Source organism: Anabrus simplex, chromosome 6, assembly GCF_040414725.1.
Source record: "Anabrus simplex isolate iqAnaSimp1 chromosome 6, ASM4041472v1, whole genome shotgun sequence".
NCBI lineage: Eukaryota > Metazoa > Arthropoda > Insecta > Orthoptera > Tettigoniidae > Anabrus > Anabrus simplex.
The window spans coordinates 236,822,959-236,843,216 of record NC_090270.1 but is presented as its reverse complement, the minus strand read 5'-3'; the positions used below and the strand labels follow the sequence as shown (position 1 = coordinate 236,843,216).

Sequence of the window (20,258 nt, the reverse complement as noted above, 5' to 3'; positions counted from 1 at the left end):
AAAAAGATTGGTACGACCTGATAAACATTTATTTCGATGCAGGAAAACATTATCCCCTAAAAACTTTTACATTATATTGTCCTCAATGACTTTGAAACAGTGGAAGCGGAAGTGTCAAAACTGATTCTCTTAATATTAACATTTCCTGTGACCACGGCTTCTTCTAAACGGAGTACGAGTACCCTGAAGAGCATTAAAACATACTTGTGTAATACAATGAACAATGAAAGACTCAGTAGTCTTAGTACCATTTCTATCCGGAAAAAGCTTGTAAAGGAATTTATGAGTGCAATTATTGAAGGACCATGCAAGTGACCATTTTGCAGCCAAGAAAACTCAACGTTCGGAACTACTCTACAAGAAACTTTAAGGTAGATTTCCTGCCTACCCAATTCATTAACTAAAAGCCTTGCCACTGGTGTAATCTCAAGTAGCGTGATAAATTTGAGTGGCATTTATACAAGTAGGAAAGATCACAATATGAAGATAAAGTTGGAATTCAAGAAGACAAACTGGGGCAAATATTCATTTATAGGAAGGGGAGTTAGGGATTGAAATAACTTACCAAGGGAGATGTTCAATAAATTTCCAATTTCTTTGAAATCATTTAGGAAAAGGCTAGGAAAACAACAGATAGGGAATCTGCCACCTGGGCGACTGCCCTAAATGCAGATCAGTATTGATTGATTGATTGATTGATTGATTGAAGTCGAGTAGTATTGAAGGTTACCATATGTTTTGCCTTTTTCCTTTGTCGGTATTTCTTGATTTATGGTCGTCTCACTGGAGTGTTTGTGTGAATTTATTGTGCCCTTGTATTATTGTTTGTTGGAGGATAGACAGGCATGGTGATCATGATGGGTCATGCTATGATCTGATATTTCCTGGTATGAAGGTGTTATTTGTGCCTTTTTATTTTCTGTATCAGTGAGTCAGATTTTAGTATGTGCACTTTTGTACTATTTCATTTTCATTTGGATACGCCACTTGACGGATAATTTAATGTGATCTGTTCAGTATTCAGGCTTAAATTGTATTTTCTTGTCTGGTGTGATAACCTGTGCTACATAATGTGACTTTTGTATGTATGTTGGGTATTCAGCCCGAAGGGCAGTTTGATCCTACACAGTTCTACCAACAGCTGTCACAGAATAGCCTAGGTGTCTCTGAAGAGGCATACTAGGGAAATGAGGAGTAAGTTAGTTTCCCGTTGCTTTTCTCACTGAGCCAGAAGTTTGCTATTAAGTATTAGTCTGCCAAGCCCACTGAAATGCATGCACCAACCGACTCTATGAGTGAGATTTCCACACCACTATTAATAATCTTGACCATAGCGGTCTGTATTGGATCTGTATTGACTTGATCACAACAAATATATAGGTAAAAGATCCGCCTAGTCAATACTATATATTCACACCATTCATAACAAGGACTGGCTACATAAGGAATGATATTGCTAGCATCACACATACCTCGGTCACTTTCATATTGTCAATGCCAAGGATGAGACTGAGACAAATCAATGAAAGTAACAAATTTATTTTAGCCCATACCAGAAGACATAGTGCACTGTAAACACTACATCTTGCCAGCAAAATCAGAGCTAAATTTTTAAGGTAATGTACAGTACATGATGACATGGATAGTGACTCATTAACCTCCATTCTGTGACTTGCCCTTTGACTGATCCTGCGAACACCATTGCAAGCTAATGTAATAAAGTGTAATTGTAACCCTAGTTCAGATTTCCTTTCAACATTAATTTTTTTTTTTTCTTCTGGAAATTAAGAATGCACCTAAGATTGGAAATTTAAGTTAATCTCTAATGTTTAATTGGGATACGATCCAGAAAATGCAACGGCGTTCCCCACAAGCGACGTGCAGTTTTTGTGATGCTCGGAGAAATGTGAGAAATGGACGACCAGCAAACAAATAAAAATACATCAAGATAGCGACCATCAATGTTAATAATTTCGTGTGGCTATTTCTAGCCGAGTGCAGCCCTTGTAAGGCAGACCCTCCGATGAGGGTGGGCGGCATCTGCCATGTGTAGGTAACTGTGTGTTATTGTGGTGAAGGATAGTGTTATGCGTGGTGTGTGAGTTGCAGGGATGTTGAGGACAGCACAAGCACCCACCCCCGAGCCATTGGAATTAACCAATGAAGGTTAAAATCCCCAACCCGGCCAGGAATCGAACCCAGGACCCTCTGAACCGAAGGCCAGTACGCTGACCGTTCAGCCAACGAGTTGGACACCATCAATGTTGAGACACCAACAGGGAAAGTGGATGAAATTGTAGATTTTATGATTGACAAAAATATAGCATTGCTGGGAATCAGTCATACCAAATGGAAAGGAAAAGGTGAGAGGAAACTAAAGAAAGGATACACCTTATAATATAGTGAAGGAAGACAAGCCAAAAATGGTGTAGGTCTCATAATTAGAAAAGACCTAAAGGAATACCTAAAATTGGTGGAAAACATCAATGACAGGTTGATTACGGTCAGATTGAGACTTGAAACTGGTGTTACAAATAAAATTCAAGGGTATGCTCCACAAACAGGATATACATACGGATCTAGAGGAATACCCTGAATATCTGGAAGGCCATATACGAGACAAACAAGTTGTGATCATAGGAGACATGAATGCCCAAGTAGGTCAGGAAAGAAATGGAGATGAAGAGAGTAGACTTTTGTAGAAGAAATGAGCTGATCATTGGTAATACATGATTTCAAAAGAAAAACAGTCTGAAGATAACAAGATATGGTTGGGATAACAAAACCAAAACTCTGATAGATTACATTTTGGTCGAGAAAAGTAACAGGAAAATGTTGGTAGATGTAACAGCCCTCCCAAGTGAATCTTTCGAAGGAGATCACAGAGTTGCAATAGCTAAGTTAACCTTTTCATTGCTGAGATAAATTCTCTTTTGTAAAAGCCCTGTGCTGAATTATTTTTAATAATTCAATACATAAAAGTCGGAAATAAGATGGGATAAACCAGAGGGTTCTTGCCTGCTTGTCATATATTTTTATACTAAATATGGAAGGTCCTAAGCTGATTTTTCTAACACAAAATTAGCTGTATGTTGCGCAGGAAATTCAAGGTTGTCCACATAAAAGGCCAACAATTGAACAAAAATCGAACTAATAATTTAAAATAACAGTAAAAAGCTCAACTTACATGCTTCAGTGGCTACAGGGGATCCTAGCTGTCCACTTCCAAGCACCGATATATAACTAAACTGAAGACAATAAATTCAGGGGTGTCTAAAATGAGTAGAAATGTATCTAAATTTTACAGTAAAATATTATTCAAGATAAAACACTGAGAATGCATTAAAAATTCCTATACATCTTGGTTTGATATCAAAATAAAAAATGGTCCAGACCAGTTAATCAAGGGTTGTACAAAACTGGTAATTCCAAAACTGTGGGTAGCCTGCATTTTTTTCAAATCGCATGTCTTCTTTGGAAGTGTTCATTCGCACAAAACAAGTTCATCTCCTTCAGTACCTTACTAGGGTATGGTAGTTTCCGAAGCAGGGGTGTACACAGAGTCCAACGTCGCATTTTTCACACATATATCTACTTTCTTTGATTTTTTTCCTCATCAAGCATGGTGTTTGAACACACATGGCAGTACCTGGCAGGAAATCTCTTCTTCCGGGTGGGTGGTACAGGGGAAGGAAAATGTCTCTCTGTCAGTCTAAGCGGTTTGTCCACGGCTGGTTGGACTATTTCTGTACTTTCATTATAATCGGTGTCATCACTATCATCATTTTCTCAAAATCACTAAAATCAGAATATTCATCTTCCGATTCTAATGTGGATAGCACTCTTACAACCTTGGATTCGATAAGATCGCACGCTTTACTGGCAGTCGACATACTGTAGTTAACTCATCCCTGATGCGGGCCTCACTGCTAGCTTGCACGCCGGGCATACCACAGAGCAGCTCGTAAAGCAGAGTGTTGTAATTATCTCAATAACTCATGAATGAATCAACAGATTGTCATTTCGTAAGCTCCTATCTACTGCAGAGAGATGCGTGTATCCGCCCACGGAGTTTGAACGAATTCTTATGTCAAAAGATGACAGATTAGGAAGAGAAAGCTAAGGGTGTGGAAACTGCAGGAGAAGGAAATAAATGAAGACTTCCAGATATACATTAAAACAAGTATACCTAAGGAAGACATCGGAAGGGTTGAAGAAGAACGGGCGTATTTTAAAACGGTCATGGTGAAGTCTGCAGAAAAGACCTGTGGAAGAGTATCAGGAAGGAGGAAAGATCAAGAAACACCCTGGGGGAACGACAGGGTAAAAGATATAGTTGAATAGAAGAAATAAGCTTGGAAAAAATGGCTGAGAAACAGAACAACACAATGCAAAACAGAATACTGGCACTGCAAGAAGGAGTGCTCCAAGGTGGTTCAAGAAGAGAAAAAAAAATGCTGGCTTAAATTCACTGAATCTCTGCAGGAAGATATAACCGGAATCAAAAAGATCTTATTCCAGCGGGTAAAAAAAGAAGAAAAACCCAGGTAAAGGTGCTAACTTCATTAAAAATGAACAGGAGGAAGTGATGACACAGAAGCAGGATACTTTGCAGAGGTGGGGAAAATACTTTGAACAGCATTACAACGTGCAAAATACCTTGGGACAAGGAGAAATCGAAGAACCAGATTTAGTGCAGATGGAAGATAAGGAAAACGAGGTGTCATGGCAGAGCTTGAGTGGGCCACTGAAGGAATGAAACAAGGCAAGGCAGCTGGAAGTGACGAGGTCACCATAGAAATGATAATAGCAGCAAGAGCAGTTGGTCTTCAGTGGTTGTATAGACTCTTCAGGGTGATATATAGAGAAAAGACTGTTCCAAAACAGTGGACGGAAGAGGTCATTATATTAATTTTCCAGAAAGGAGACAGGAAGCAATGTGAAAATTACAGAGGAGTAAGACCTCATACAGCTAATATCCTTGAAAGAATCTTGGATAAACGAATAAGAGACAGAGTAGAAGGAAAATTGGCAGAAAACCAGTATGGATTCAGAAGAGCCAGGTCCACATTTGACCCAATATTTACATTGCGTCAAATAATGGAAAGGTATTGGGAACATGGAAAGGACTTGGTAGTAACGTTTCTAGATACTGAAAGGGAATATGATAGTGTCCCAAGGAATTGGGTATGGAAAACATTGACAGAGGCACAGACTGGGAATGAAACAATGCAGAGGGTAATAACATTGTAACAAAATTGCAAAAGCTGTGTTAGAACCAAAGTGGGTCAAACTGAATGGTTCAGAGTTGAGACAGGCTTAAGACAGGGAAGTGTATTGTCTCCTTTACACTTCATCATCATCATCATCATCATCAATGTCCCACTCCAGTCACCCGGGTGTGGTTAACCAGCCTCCTCCACTCCTTTCTGTCCTTCTACTTTTCCTGTTCCACTACTTCCGCCACATCCAATCCAGCTTCTCTAATGTCCTTCCAAATCTGATCCATCCAACTTCTTCTCGGTCTTCCAACTGGTCTCTTTCCCTTAATTTCTCTTTCCAATTCTCTTCTTGCTACCCGTTCCTTTCCCATTCTTTTTACATGTCCAAACTATCTCAGTCTTGCTTTCTGTATGTTCTGTACTAACGGTTCTATATTTAGCTCTTCTCTGATTTTAATATTTTGAATTCTATCTCTTCTTGTCTTATTAACCAATGTTATTAAAAATTTCATTTCTACTGCATGCATCTTACTATCTTGTCTCTTATTAGTTACCAGTGTTTCTAGTCCGTATGTTACAATTGGCATGAAATACTGTTTATATAATGTTCATTCTCTTGGGTACTTCGTCATCCCATAAAAACTCTCTGACCTGATGATAAAATGTTGTACCTTTACTTAGTCTGTTATTAATTTCAGGGTTGATTTAATTACTTTCATTAATAATGCTACCCAGATATAAAATCTGTTCTACATTCTCTCACCGTTCTCCGCCTATGTTCACTTGACTTCTCTTTTCCACAGTGCACGACTTCAGTTTTCTTTTCATTAATTACCATTCCAAAATCCTTCAGATTTTCATTCCAAACATCCACTCTCCTTTGTACTTCCTTTTCACTCTTTCCCCAAATCAACAAATCATCTGCAAATACCAAAGCATTCACTTCATCACTACTGATACTCTGTTTTACACGTTTTGTGATTTCATGCATCAATATAATAAACAATAATGGTGACAGTGTACTTCCTTGCTTGAGACCTTATTTGTATAAAATGTTTCAGTCACCACTCCCCACTTGTACACTGCTTTTACTCTCATGATACAACATTTTTATCTTGTTAATTAATGATTTTGATACACTCCTTTTCAGTAGGCATTCCCATACATGTTTTCTCTTAACTGTATCATAAGCTTTTTCCAAATCCCAAAATACGAAGATGATTTCTTTGTTCCTTTCTAGATGTTTCTCCATTATCGTTCGCACTGTAAATATCAAGTCTACTGTTGATCTATTCGGTCTAAAGCCATATTGTTCTCCCTCTAACTGTGTTTCTATTATATCCCTCAGTTTTTGTCTATGACTTTGTCTATTATTTTTAGCCCATGTGATAATACGGTTATGCCTCAATAATTTTCACATTTCTTCCTATTTCCTTTTTTTGAACAGTGGTACAATGCTTCCTTGTTGCTAATCTTCAGGTATCCTTTCATCCTTCCATATGGCATTGAGGGCTAGGCATAGCCATTGTAGTCCAATACTTCCTGCTTCCTAATCATATTATCAGCATTGAATTCGTCTTTTCCACTTACTTTACCTTTGGTCATTGCTTTCACTGCCCTTTCATGTTCCAACCATGTTATCGGGTTCTCTTCTTTTTCTCCATCGATTGTTTCCATTTTCTTATTTCCTTCTTCCTCCTCCGAACAGTCATCCTCATTAAAAAGTTTTTCAAAATACTTTGCCATCACCTTCTGAAGACCCTTTTCGTCATGTACCCTACTATTGATCCATCTTCTCTCTCTAATGCCTTGATTTTTCCTTGATTTATTCTTTTCGATTTTATCTCGGTATAATAGTTTCTGATTTCCTCGACTATCTTGCTCAATTTTGTTGGTAAACTGTCCCCAACATTTCTCTTTTTCTTCCTTGATACTCCTCTTTACTTGTAGTTTCAATCTTTTGTATCCCACATGTAACCTTTCTATCTTATTCTCATCCCTCTGATTAGTTTTTTTGCTTTTTCCTTATCCATTCCTTTCTTTACCTTGTTCCTTTCTTTTATTTCTTTTTTTAAATTTGTATGCCCACCATCGTCTCCTTTCCCTTAACCTTTGCTTTAGTTTTTCCAAATACCTCAATTGCTGCTTTCACAAATGTCTGTCTTAAAATTGTCCCACCATTCTTCTCCACTTCGTATTTCCATGTTAGGCAACCTCCTTTTTACACAATCTTGGAATGCCATTCTTTTATCCTCCTCCTCCAATTCTCAAATCCTGATCTTTGGTTTCTTCTTCAATACAATTTTTGGGATTTTTACTTGTTTTAATTCCACAATTAATAATCTATGATCACCCTCCATACTTTCACTGGGGATTATCTTCGTATTCATGACATATCTTCCCCATTCTCGGTCTGTTATTATAAAATCGATGAGTGTTCCATACTGTCCATCTCAACTATATCGGCTGATCTTATGGCTATTCCTCTTTACAAAGCATGTGTTCTTTATTATCAGGTTATTTCTGATACTAAAGTCCAACAGTTTCTCTCCATCTTCATTTCTATCGCCATACCCATGTGGGCCCAGAATATCCTCATATCCCATTCTATCAGTTCCCACATGAGCATTCAGATCTCCCTTTATCATGATCCTATCTCCAACAATATGTGTTTCCAATTCATTGAGGAACTCTTCTTTTTCTTCCACGCCACATCCTGTCTGTGGAGCATTCACCTGTACTATCTTCAGTAGTTCCTTGTTTACATGTATGTGCATTATTACAATTCTTTCATTTACATACTCAACTTCAACTATTGGTTCAACATTCTGACTCACTACAAATCCCACTCCATTTCTTTTATCTTTACTGTTACCCATCCAGTACACGTGTACCCTTTTCTTAGTTTCTTCATTCCATTCCCTTTCCATTTTAATTCACTTAATCCCAGGATGTCCAGTTTTCGTCTCTCCATTAGGTCAATCAATTAATTTTCCTTCCCATTCATTGTTAAAATATTTCTTGTTCCAAATCGGGTTTTGTTCTCTCATCTAACACTTCCACGAACATCAGGATTACCATCACACTGTGCAACTGTAGCCAGAGACTTGTCAATTCCATTTCCATTGTTAAACTTCCATCCGAGGCTTTTATTATAGTTGAAAGCAAGTACAAATTTACTCACCTGCTGACCTGCTAAGCCTAACGCATCTGAGAATTTTCTTTCAGGGTTTATTCTCTTAGCCTTTGAAGATCCCTCTTCTCCACAAGGCAGTGGTTTCCCCTTCTAATTTTCCCCAGAGGATGGGTTGCCTCATCCACTGTCTTCACCATTTCGAAGGTCTCCTTCTTTGCCAAAGATGTTGTTACGGTCTTCACCTGTAACCCTGGGCATGGGTTCCACGTTATAACCCGTGAGACTGGGTCCCTGCCTGAACTTAGCACTCCTTCACACCCGTCTACTGATGTGGAGGATACCCACCCCCACAACGTGGATGTGCCAGACAAGAATTACTCAAGTGAAGAATAGGGAAGATGACTATCTCCCTTGAGCCGAGTTAATGGTTGTGTATGATGCCACAAAGATCGAGTAAGATGGAGGACTTTGGTACACTACCCTACCCAGAGAGAATCTGGAAAAGGGAATGGAGGAAGAAGAAGATCCAGTTTAATAATTTTCCCTAAAATTGTAAGTTTTCATGTGTGCAATACTCAGTTGGTAACAAAGGTCTAGTTTGGGCAATTTGATTTATCTGTACGATATTTTCTCTTTTGTGTTGACCTGTCACCTGCCATGCTCAAATTATTGGAAGTAAACTGTGTGTAAGATACTTTTGTGAATCGTAATGTGTTTGTACGATATCACCATGGGCATATGTTTCTTGGTAAATGGATTACTTTCCTTAAATTATAGTTTGTGCAAAGTATGCTATTATTTTCTTTAAAATATATTCATTTTAACTCATTGCGGACCGTGGACGGCGTAAGACGTTTAAGCTTGCTCCTATGCTGCGGGCCGTGGACGGCGTAAGACGTTTAATGTTCCGCGCGAAGCAATGCTGTTTATATTCGTCATCTATGCATTCTTACACCTTAGCCAGCGTTACTGGTTTTAGCAGGAAGTTGGTTGACCTTTTTGAGATAACTGTCGCGTTGAATGGGCTTATGTTTATCTCAGCTGTTTTAGCGGGAATATTTCAGCACTTCCTCGCGCGTCAAGACGGTACTTGAGATTTCAATGCAGTGCATGTCGTTCTTACCGAGTGTAGTATAATGGCTTATAAAACAAAGTTTCTTACGGAAGAAAAAGTATTAAGTATTGTTCACAATGATTATTCTGGTGCTGAACTTAGTCCTGAAATAGACTCAGATAGTGAAAGTGAGAGTGACGAGAAAATTCCGATTCCCGAATCCGATAGGCCTATAGAGAAAAGTGAAGTGCCTGATACATATCATCCTAGTTATTGTCCACCCGTTCCACCATTTACAGAGAATTCAGGTATAAACGTTCAAATAAAATATAAGCAGGATATTTTGAGTTACGTGAGTATTTTCATGAATGACGAATTTTATCAGTATGTGTGTGAGCAGACCAATCTATACGCGAGTCAAGTGATAAGTGCGGCGAAGCGGCCTTTCACAAAGATTTCGATCATGCAATCATGGAAACCGATTAGTCCAAAATCCTGATATAAAAATGTACTGGACCGAAGACCCTGTTTTTCATACTCCGATATTTTCTAATACAATGTTCCGAATACGCTTCCTTCATATTCTTTCATTTCTTCACTTCGGTGACAGTAATCATTATGCCTAAAGTACAGATAGGCTGTATAAAATTAGACGTATTTTGAAACCTGTGACACCAGATATCACACCCTAAATATTTGCTAGTGGTAAGCACAAAGTATCATTTTTCTAACATTTATAGTTTAGGAGTAATTGTAAATTTTATTAAGTGATGCACGTCAAGAGGGCCGGGCATGAAAATGGCCGGTCCAGGCATTTAAGTGTCCCGCTCAGAAACCAGTACTGAACGTGTTAAGGTGGGTATTATAAAACTGTAATAGAGGTCAAAGGATAAACTCTTGAATTTCATTTCTTAAATTTTGTCTTTTACCGTATTTACCCAAATAATCTCCGCCGTCGAATAATGCCCGCACCCTCATTTTAGAAAGGCTCATTTTGAAAAAAATTAAATGAACTAAAATTCCTTTCATCGGAAGAGTAACTTAGGCATAAACAAATATTTCGTATCACTCCGCGAGGTCCACGTGGTCTTTACGCAAATATCACTGCTATGAAATATATTTTCCATGAAAATGGGCAAGTAGATCTACTTACGTGACAGGTATTTCATTAATCTGAACTTGCAATAGGCTCGATTCCCTGTAGATGGGAAGTTTCATTGTCTCTTGCATCACTAGAATCCTCTCCTAAATTACTTACAAGTTCGTCACACTCCATGTCTAACGCCCGTAGGCGGCTGGAATATCTAATTGAAAGATAAAATCACAGCGACGAGTAACATGATCAAGATTATGCAATTAATAAACGTCCTAGATGGATAAAAGAACGTGTGACATATTTCCAGGACTACGACTACTCTGATTTTCAGACACATTTTAGGTTATCTAAAGCTTCCGAACATAACCTGAAATTCCCAACACATAGGTAGGCCTAAAATGAATTCTCGATTATAGCTAATAACTTGTACGGTACACGATTGGTGACTTTTAATGAAGAATGAAGGAATACCGACTTATTTTTTGAGTGACGTACAATGTGTAGGCTATAATTGGTTTTTCTTATTCCCTTTGTTAATGCTTTCTGCCACCAAGTTCAATAACAATTCACTCTCTTGGAAAGTCATATTAGGGTTCTTTCTCCATTTCTGCTCAATAGCGGACATAATTTATGCAAATTATTTGCAAACCCCGAATGGAATCAAAAACTTGTTTACAATTGTTTTCTGTACGTCAGTATGAAAAAATGCAGTTCAAACTGAGATTGAAACGAAAACTTAGTTTTGGTAAACCAAGATAATAAATTCTGTGGTGAATACAGAAGTGAGCGTTATCCGAAATGACATATCTGAGTTTTGAAAATCTAAGATAACAGCAAAAGTTACCAACGTTGGTGAATACGGGCTTAAAACACTTCTCACACGTGGTCTCTTTTTACTGGACAGTAACACGACCGATGGAGAATAATTCTTTTCGTGCAATGTAAACACTTGAAATAGACACACCGGCAAAATCTGATGTTAGTTTTGCGATACAGTAAAATCTCGTTAATTCGAAGTCTTTGAAATACTGAAATTGGACTTCCAATTATGCTATTTCGAATTAACAGCCATCTTGTAATTCAGAAATGCCAACCCTCACCAGTTTTCGCGGATTCTGCTTTTCCGCGCACTGCCTGCTACGTGATATTGTGGCTTTCCTTAAAACGCCGAATACAAAAGAATTACGATTTCACTTTATCTTCAACTGTGAAACACACTATAGTGCACGTTCCGGAAGACGCGTTCTATCGTGACGTGGAGAAATTTTGAATTTAAATTACTCTGTAAAATACGGTACTATTTAAATATGGGGACAGTTTTCTTCCATCTATGGTTGCACAAAGCATAACTGTACACTCAGCATCGAAAACTAAGTGAGCCAGGAGCGTGTTGGCAACCTTGACGCAAATAAAACCCGCACCCCAATTTCGTGCTTCGAATTAAAAAATATATATATTCACGTAAATACAGTATTTTTTTCCCCCTAAATTTTGCTTACCCCAGAGATTGCTGGATCCTTCAGTGAGAAAGGGCACAGTAGCTCTGGGGAGCTAGACGAGCTAGATGTCAATAAAGTTTGTTGTCTTGGACATGTATAAAACTAGTTATTTCAAGTATAAATTTTAAGTTTTTAAGAACACTACAGTTATATTTCAGTAGAAAGAATTCAAATGATCTCTTTTCAAGTCTCATTATTCAAAACGTTGCTTCTTCGTCTTCCATACCTTTTTTTGGGCACTGGTCTAGCCTTATGTAGAGATTTTCTTCTGCTGGCTGTGTGTTGTGTTCCAGCTTTCACAGTTCATGTATCATCCATGGGTGATGCCTCACTGTCTCCGTTTCCAGTCAGTTTACTAGATGGATGAACAGGGCTGAAAGTTACTAGACTGCCATGGTTGGACTGTAAGGCAGTGCTAGGCAGTGTTGGCAGTGGCCGGTGTCAATGGCCCTACAAATGTATCAGCAAAACCAGAGGTCAACGAGGAATACTGTACTTTTTGAAAAAGAATACTTCAACACGTAATGGAATTTCCAGCTGAGAACGGCATCAAGATGTCAGAGTTGTTTTGTGTTTCTTCCTCCCCAAAATTTAAAGTCTTCTTTACCCAGTTCATGCTCAATTTTAAAAGGGCGAGGGTGTGACGTGTGCTGCGAGAATTTATATATATTTGGCCTTCAAGTAAATTTTGGATCATTTAAAATTGTTTATCATCAAAATTTGTGAGACCCCTTGTACCACATGTGCGATTTTTCTGGGACTTGCACAGGATACAAATTTCAAGAACTTTCCAAGGACAAGACAACAAACGTCAAATTAAAAATTTAAATTTGAGTGGTTTAAATTAATACAAAGATAACTCCTGTGCACTCACTGGTCATTAATTTTGCTGCGCCATTTCCTGTTCCATCACCCACCAAGGGCTACCTTTAGAAAGCGTGTCGCAGGGGAGCTTCATTCTCTGCCTTCGGGATCATGTAGAGAGGATGTGTTGTCTGGGAGCTGTGTGCTCCATGGGGTAAGCAAATCTTAAATTTCCTAATGTAACTTAATTTTATTTTATTTCAAGTTTTAATTTGTTGCAGGAGTTTACCTGTCAATCTTTCTCTCAGAAATCAATTGTAATTTATGATGGTGTAGAGACGTTTTACATCCATCTTCACGTTGGCACGAGGCAAGCTTTTTCTAACAGGTTTGTAACTTAAAGTAAATTTCCCACTAAGGTTGACCATAAATCTGCTTCATTTGAAATTATTGTCCTATGATCTGAATTTTATTTTTTTGGTGAAGCTGGTCACTTCACATTTTCAACTTGAAATTTTCTTTGAATATCAACCCACTCTGCACAGTGGACCCATTTTCCTTCACATCTATACTTTAAAAGTATTTTCCATGAAGGTTAGCATCGGCATTCATTCAGCATTCATTTCATCAGGGTTTGTATTTCCATTTTGTGTTTATTTTACCGGTAGTGTTCCTTATTTCCTTTTCTTTAATGTTTTTATAATAAATAAGTATTAACTAAATTATTCTTTGGTTGAAGTTTTGGCCACAAAAATTCCTTTGATCCATAACCTCATAGGGATCCTTCCGCAGTCCACATCCTGCCTGTAGTTGTCATGTTTTTTACCTTGTTTAGTTTTGATTTTATGGTATAGTTTTAATAACAATTCTAAATTTTATTTCTTTTATCATTGTTATTTGTGCGCTCAAAAAACTGCTACATGCTACACAATGTTTATTCTCAGAGAATACAGCAACATTTACAGTGAATTCTCAAATTATTCCCCTAGATTATCCCGAACACATTGCCAGCAATGCAGGAGACATTGGATACCAGTCACTTCACCATGAATTTTGCTATTTCCTGTTTCACCGAGTTGGCAGTGTCCATTTGTGTCCCAAACCGTCTTTCAGTCAATGGTTCTTTTACTTTGGGGATGACATTAAAATCGCACGGAGAAAGGTCCGGTGAGTATGACAGGTGTTCCAATACTTCCCAATCCCAGTACAGAGGTTCCCTCCGTACAACCTCCGCTGTATGTGGTCTCTTGCTGTTATGGAGAAGGATGAAATTGTATTGGCTTGTAACTTTAATAGTGTCCATCTTCTATCCATGTACATGCACTGGGTAATTACTGCACGTGATACGTAAGTCCAGATACCAACAGGTCTTCCAGACGGTTGCACATCACTGCTTGTTTCATGTCCATTCCAAAGTGTTGCTACACATCTCGCAACAGTTTAGCATTGAAGGACAGTATTCCCCACAGCTTCCACAGCTCTCTATGGCATTCTTTGGCAATGTGACTCCAGCAAACCACCGATTTGATGTACACACGCTGTTCTTGCATCATCACATCCATTTTTCACAGAGCCCGACTCTCACTACCGCAGTACCATCGCCCTGTGCATGGTACCTGCCCAACGCACCATCATCTCGCGTTGTATCCATGAACTAAGAGTCATGCTTTCCAGGACATATGACCATTTATAGTAGCAATGCGCAAATGTGAGGGGAAAAAAATAGTTGCCATGACTTATGCCCCAACACCCATTCTATGACCGACTTAATTTAATTCTGCTAGTTAACACTGAGTTCACAACCAGTGTGAAAACAGCAAAAGGAGTGCCAACATCCTTCAAAAATAGACTACCTCAGCTGAAATTGAAAACACGAATTTGGAATAGTGAGTAGAACACTCTGCCACTGATCAACAGATGCAGGTGAGGTGTAGAGGGACCAGGATGAACAGAATCTGGAGTTAGCACATTCGAAGAACAGTGAGTCACACATGTGGCAGAGAAGATCCAAGAAGCCAGGCTCAGATGGTATAGCCACATTGTCTGTAGGGAAGAGAGAACAGTCTAAGAAAAGACGGAGATAATTCAAGAAGACTTCAAGGAGAAAGCTCTACGATCTAGAGGATGAAATGGCAAAAAATGGAGAGACATAGAAGAGGCTCATTAAAAAAAGCAACCCTGTAAGAAACAGAATAAGCTAGAAGAATAATAATATTATTATTATTATTATTATTATTATTATTATTATTATTATTATTATTATTATTATTACTATTATTAGTATTAACAGCTGCAATAGTTCAGTAATTAACCATTCCTGAAACATCACTGACAATGAAGAAAGCCGAAGAGTATTACAAAAGGCCTATAAAGAACTTTTCTTGTATGTGTCCATAAAATGTTGCAATTAAAACTACTGCCTCACCTCGTAAAAGAAGGTGCAGCCGATGCTAGCGTTCACTGTTGCTACTTGTGCTAGAGCTGGTGGGACTAGTCTCCTTATGGAACCTCCGCCGTTTGTGATTGCTTCGCTCTTCAGGATCACTATCTTCTGAGTTGCGTCGTGGATGAAGCGAGCTACTCACTACCACCACTCGTTTCCGAGGATTACTTTCACCATTCTCTGGCCTAGAAAGAAATAACAGATCAATGAGAACATAAGTGCACACACATCTACACTAATGTGTGGTGTAAAACTAACCTGTTTTATCAATTAAAGTGATTACTAACGAGATGATGATACTACTAACATAACAAGGGTCCATTACTCTCAGAACATTTGAATTTCAATTCTCCCATAATTCTGCTGCAAACTTTAAAACTAGGAATGAGACAGTGCTACCAGCAATAGCTATCAATATTGAAATCATGTCACAATATCTTATCTGTTTGGTCTCACTTTAAATTCAAAATAAAAGTTAAGTAAGTGAGCTCCAAAATAAGGCAATGGCCATTGTTGTGCTGCCACATCAGATTCATAATTTTGTAGTCAAAGATTGGAAATAGAATTGTTTGTAAGAGTTTTAATTTAAGGTCCAGTGGGAGAACATTTTTATGACACCTTAAAGGATAAAGGGATGCATGTACGTTTCTGTACATATAAGTTATATGCTCATTCCAGGTCAGAGTCTCATTTAAGGTGACCCCAAGGTTTGTAACTATCTTGGAGTATGGCACTTCAGTATCATCAATGGTAATTAGAGGATTGTGATTGTTATTTAGAGCACATAGTAATTTTTTGTGTCCAATTATTATGCTTTGGATCTTTTGTGGGTTGATGAGTAAGGCATTGTTTCTGGCATACGTTGTGAGTCGTCGTAGGTCTGTATTCATATGTTGGATCGCTTTGCATATACTATCTATACTAGTATGGTAATATACCTGTAAGTCATCAGCATATAGATGGTATTTACAGTGGACAAGTGGGGATGAAATATCGATATGCAGGCTGAATAATAAAGGTCCCAGCACAAATCCTTGAGGCACGCCAGATAACTGATAGCCAATTTGGACGTAACATCGTTTACTGAGACACACTGACGACGATTCGTGAGGTACAATATTAAGAAATTGAATGCATTCTGGTCAGCACCAAGGGAGATGCAACATTCCATTGTGCTTCTATGAATCCAAAAGATATCATTTACTATTCCTAACCCATGTAAAGGAAGGCACAAATAAGTTAATCAGTATCAAGGAAATTCAGGAGGTAGAGCAGGAGTGGTTCTGCAATGCAAGATTAAAAAACATGTTCATATCCGGTCGAATGATCCACAACAAACCTCTCACAGTAGCTACATTTCTTGGAAAAAATCTACTCAAGAAGTCTATAACATGGCTCATAAGTTTCAAGAAGAGAGACAACACTGTATGGAAAGAAGTTTGTGGGATGAAAGAGTAGTGGACAAGTGAAGATCCAAACTGCTTGCTTTGATTTCCGACTATGAACATAAAGACATTTTCAATGTTGATGAAACTTCTTCTTGAGTGACATGTTTTGGTTGTGCCTAATTGATGGGCACACTATTGTATATTTAGCAGAAATGAAGATAAGCTATGTGATACTATCGTATGTGCAAGGAAAACCCAGTGATTAACAATGTAAATCATCATACAACCATTCAGCTTTAGGTTGTCTGTCTCACTCCTTATCATATTGGCTCTTGTGACAGTTTACTATGGTAGGAAGTGTGAAAATAGGAAACCACGTAAATCCATCCTCAGGGCTGCCGAGAATGGGGTTTGAACTCAATACCTCCCAGATGCAAGCTTACAGCTGCGCGTCGCTAACTACACGGCCAACTCACCCGGTGGTCTTCGGTAAAGTTAGTGAAATGTCATTTACAATAGTTTACCTCTGACATCCAGAAATGTCTAAGGGAAGACTTGCATGGATACAAGGTGGGAGAAATGAAGAAGCCTCTTGCGATCGGGAAGGCTGCAAAACAGAGACGCTTCAAGAACCTGAAAATTGATAATCTTCCCGTGGCGTAGTGAAACAATAAAAATGCTTGGATGACTACTGTTTTAATGAAGAAGTGATTAAAAGGGTTCAATACAAAAATGAAATAGGAAAATCGACATGTTATTCTTTTCCCTGACAATGACACCTGCCACCCAAAGACTGCGCTCTCAAATATGAAACTGGCCTAGTTCCTACCTAATGCAACAAGTGGTTTCTGACTAATGGATGTTATTTTTAAATTTAAGCCACACTATAGCCACTGTTTATTATGATGATGATGACAATCATGTTATTTGCTTTATGTCCCACTAACTACTTGTAAGGTTTTCGAAGTTGCAGACACTGTTTTATGCAATCTTTGATCATGCGTATGTAAACTGCTGGTAGTGCTTTTGCACTGGTAGGATCTGTGTCAATTCTAGATTAAGTTAACTAGACTGGGTTGGCTATAAAACAAATAAAAGCAGAAACTATGCATAACAAAGAGTTTCAAGAAGCAGAATTTGGAGAAAATTATGGTGCAGATGATTGAATGAACGAGGCAAGCAAAAAAATAACAGCAATATCTTCTGTGTCAAGAAAGAAACTTGATGTATCCACAAAGACGCACACAAAAAGCTGTCAATTGTGTACACTGTTTTATTTACAACTTATTTACACCCAAGAAATGAGCCGCTTTAAGCAATTTAGACGCAGAAAAAGCATTCAACAAAGTATGGATCTCAGGACTCGTTTTAAAACTGCGACATTTACCACTACCTATCACAATCACCCGTTTCCTTCCTCAACCAACATAGTGCTCAAATAACCATCCACAATACCTTATCATATAAATTTCCCTTATTAACTGGAGTACCACAAGGCAGCCCCCTGAACCCCATATTATACGTCCTATATTGTATAGATATCCCCCAACCCTCACCCCCACTCAAACTATATCAATTTGCAGACACGGCAATCTTCACCCTTGGAACTAACAACTGCTCCCTCCAATCACGCATACAACCCTACCTCCACCAACTCAAACAATGGCTAAAACTTTGGCAAATCAAAATTAACGTAAACAAAACCCAATTTATAGTCTTTAGAAACAGTAACCATAGATACCGACCCACTAACAAAATCCACCTCACACTCAATAATCAACCGCTTACAGAAACCTCAACCCTTACCTACCTTGGTATCACGTTTCAAAATAACCATTTTTTTTCCTAGGGGCTTTACGCTGCACCAACACAGATAGGTCTTATGGCGACGATGGGGTAGGAAAGGCCTAGGAGTTGGAAGGAAGCGGCCATGGCCTTAATTAAGGTAGAGCCCCAGCATTTGCCTGGTGTGAAAATGAGAAACCACGGAAAACCATATTCAGGGCTGCCAACAGTGGGATTCGAACCCACTATCTCCCGGATGCAATCAAAATAACCTAAAATGGAATGTACACTTTGTACACTTTAACAATATTTATAAAAAGGCATACAACAGGTCTTATGCTGGTTAAAATGACAAACCTGGGGACTAAGAGCCACTCAAATAATTAACACATCTAACGTCTTTGTTCGACCTATTATTACCTACGCCTCATTAAGCTGGATTTCAGTCCATCCTGACCACTATTTAGACATCTTAAAATTAGACCAACACGCCATTCGACTCGCGTACAGACTCGGACCTAAAACTAGAATAGAGACAATTAATGATTTATACACATTCCCTACAATCCGCTCCTACCTTCATTCTCTTAGATTGCAATACCTTAAAAATGTTAGTTCCCGCAACCTCCCACAACCTATCGAAGCCATCAACCTAACCCCGCAAGTTCAATCCATCCTAAACTAACAGCCAACACCCGCTACCACCTACCTATTCCCAACCCCAGCCACTGCCCAAAAATAACCAATGATAAGAAAATTACAATAAACCACTGCAGATGGCGCAAAAGTAAGGCAAAAGCCCCACAAATAATTCTACCATTGCCAACACATAGTACTGACTTTAAGGTGAAAACACCGCCATCAATTAAAGTACAAATGCACCAATTATTCCAGACACCCAGACATACAACACACAAAAATGTTTAAATTATATCTGTAACACACAAAACAACACACTACACGAATATAACATGTAACATCAACAAAAATCACAACTACAATAATTGTAAATTATCAAAACAGAAATCAAAATTACTCAAAAACTGAAAATGAAGTTACAATTATACAGTGAATCTGATTGGAATAAATATGTTACACATGATACAACACATTACACCCCTTCAAAACGTAACAAATAGACAAAACACAATTGTAATATTTGTAAATTACCAAAACAGCAAGCAAAAGAACTAAAAAAAACTGAAAAATGAAGTAATAATATTACAGCGAATGTGATTATAATATATATGTTACGATACAACACATTACACCCCTTAAAAATGTAACAAATACACAAAACAAAGATTGAAAAATGTAAAAATAACATCAAGAAAGAACTTACAGTGGAAAGTGCAGTGAAATTAAGTCAAATGTGAAATTATTATATAAATATTGATCAATGAATAATGAGCAAAAACTCTAAAAGAAGAAGAAATGAATACAACATATCATATACATATTGTAAAAATTTTAATTCAAAAGTTTCAATAAACAGGGGATAGCGGAGTAAAAGCCGGGTGGGTGCGGTGCGGGACTCGCACTGGAGGATGCCTTGTGAAAATCCACACGCCAATATCCATGACAACATAACAATACGTGTGTCATAGCACACTTACAATAAATAACTAGAGTACATAAAAACTACCGAAATCATCAGCCATAGAGTCCCTAGTTGGACTGGTGGCCCGCTCCCAAACAGGAAGAATGAAATAACTATAAGCAGCAGCAGCATATTCTGTACCATACCTGCCAACTTTCGAAAAGAAAAATCTGGAAGACCCTTAAGCGGAAAATGTTTAACAACACGTGCATGCGTAACAGTCTTGAGACA

General features: G+C 38.2%; 1 protein-coding gene across 1 annotated transcript in view; it reads right to left on the bottom strand.

Annotated features, from left to right (window-relative positions):
* The window catches only part of LOC136876384 (RNA demethylase ALKBH5), a 151,810-nt gene that overhangs the window by 14,359 nt on the left and 117,193 nt on the right, over nucleotides 1–20,258 (bottom strand). The window contains exon 7 of the mRNA XM_067150285.2: nucleotides 15,237–15,439. Coding sequence (XP_067006386.1) covers nucleotides 15,262–15,439 — 178 coding nt within the window. The 3' untranslated portion in view covers nucleotides 15,237–15,261. The remainder of the gene's footprint in view (nucleotides 1–15,236; nucleotides 15,440–20,258) is intronic.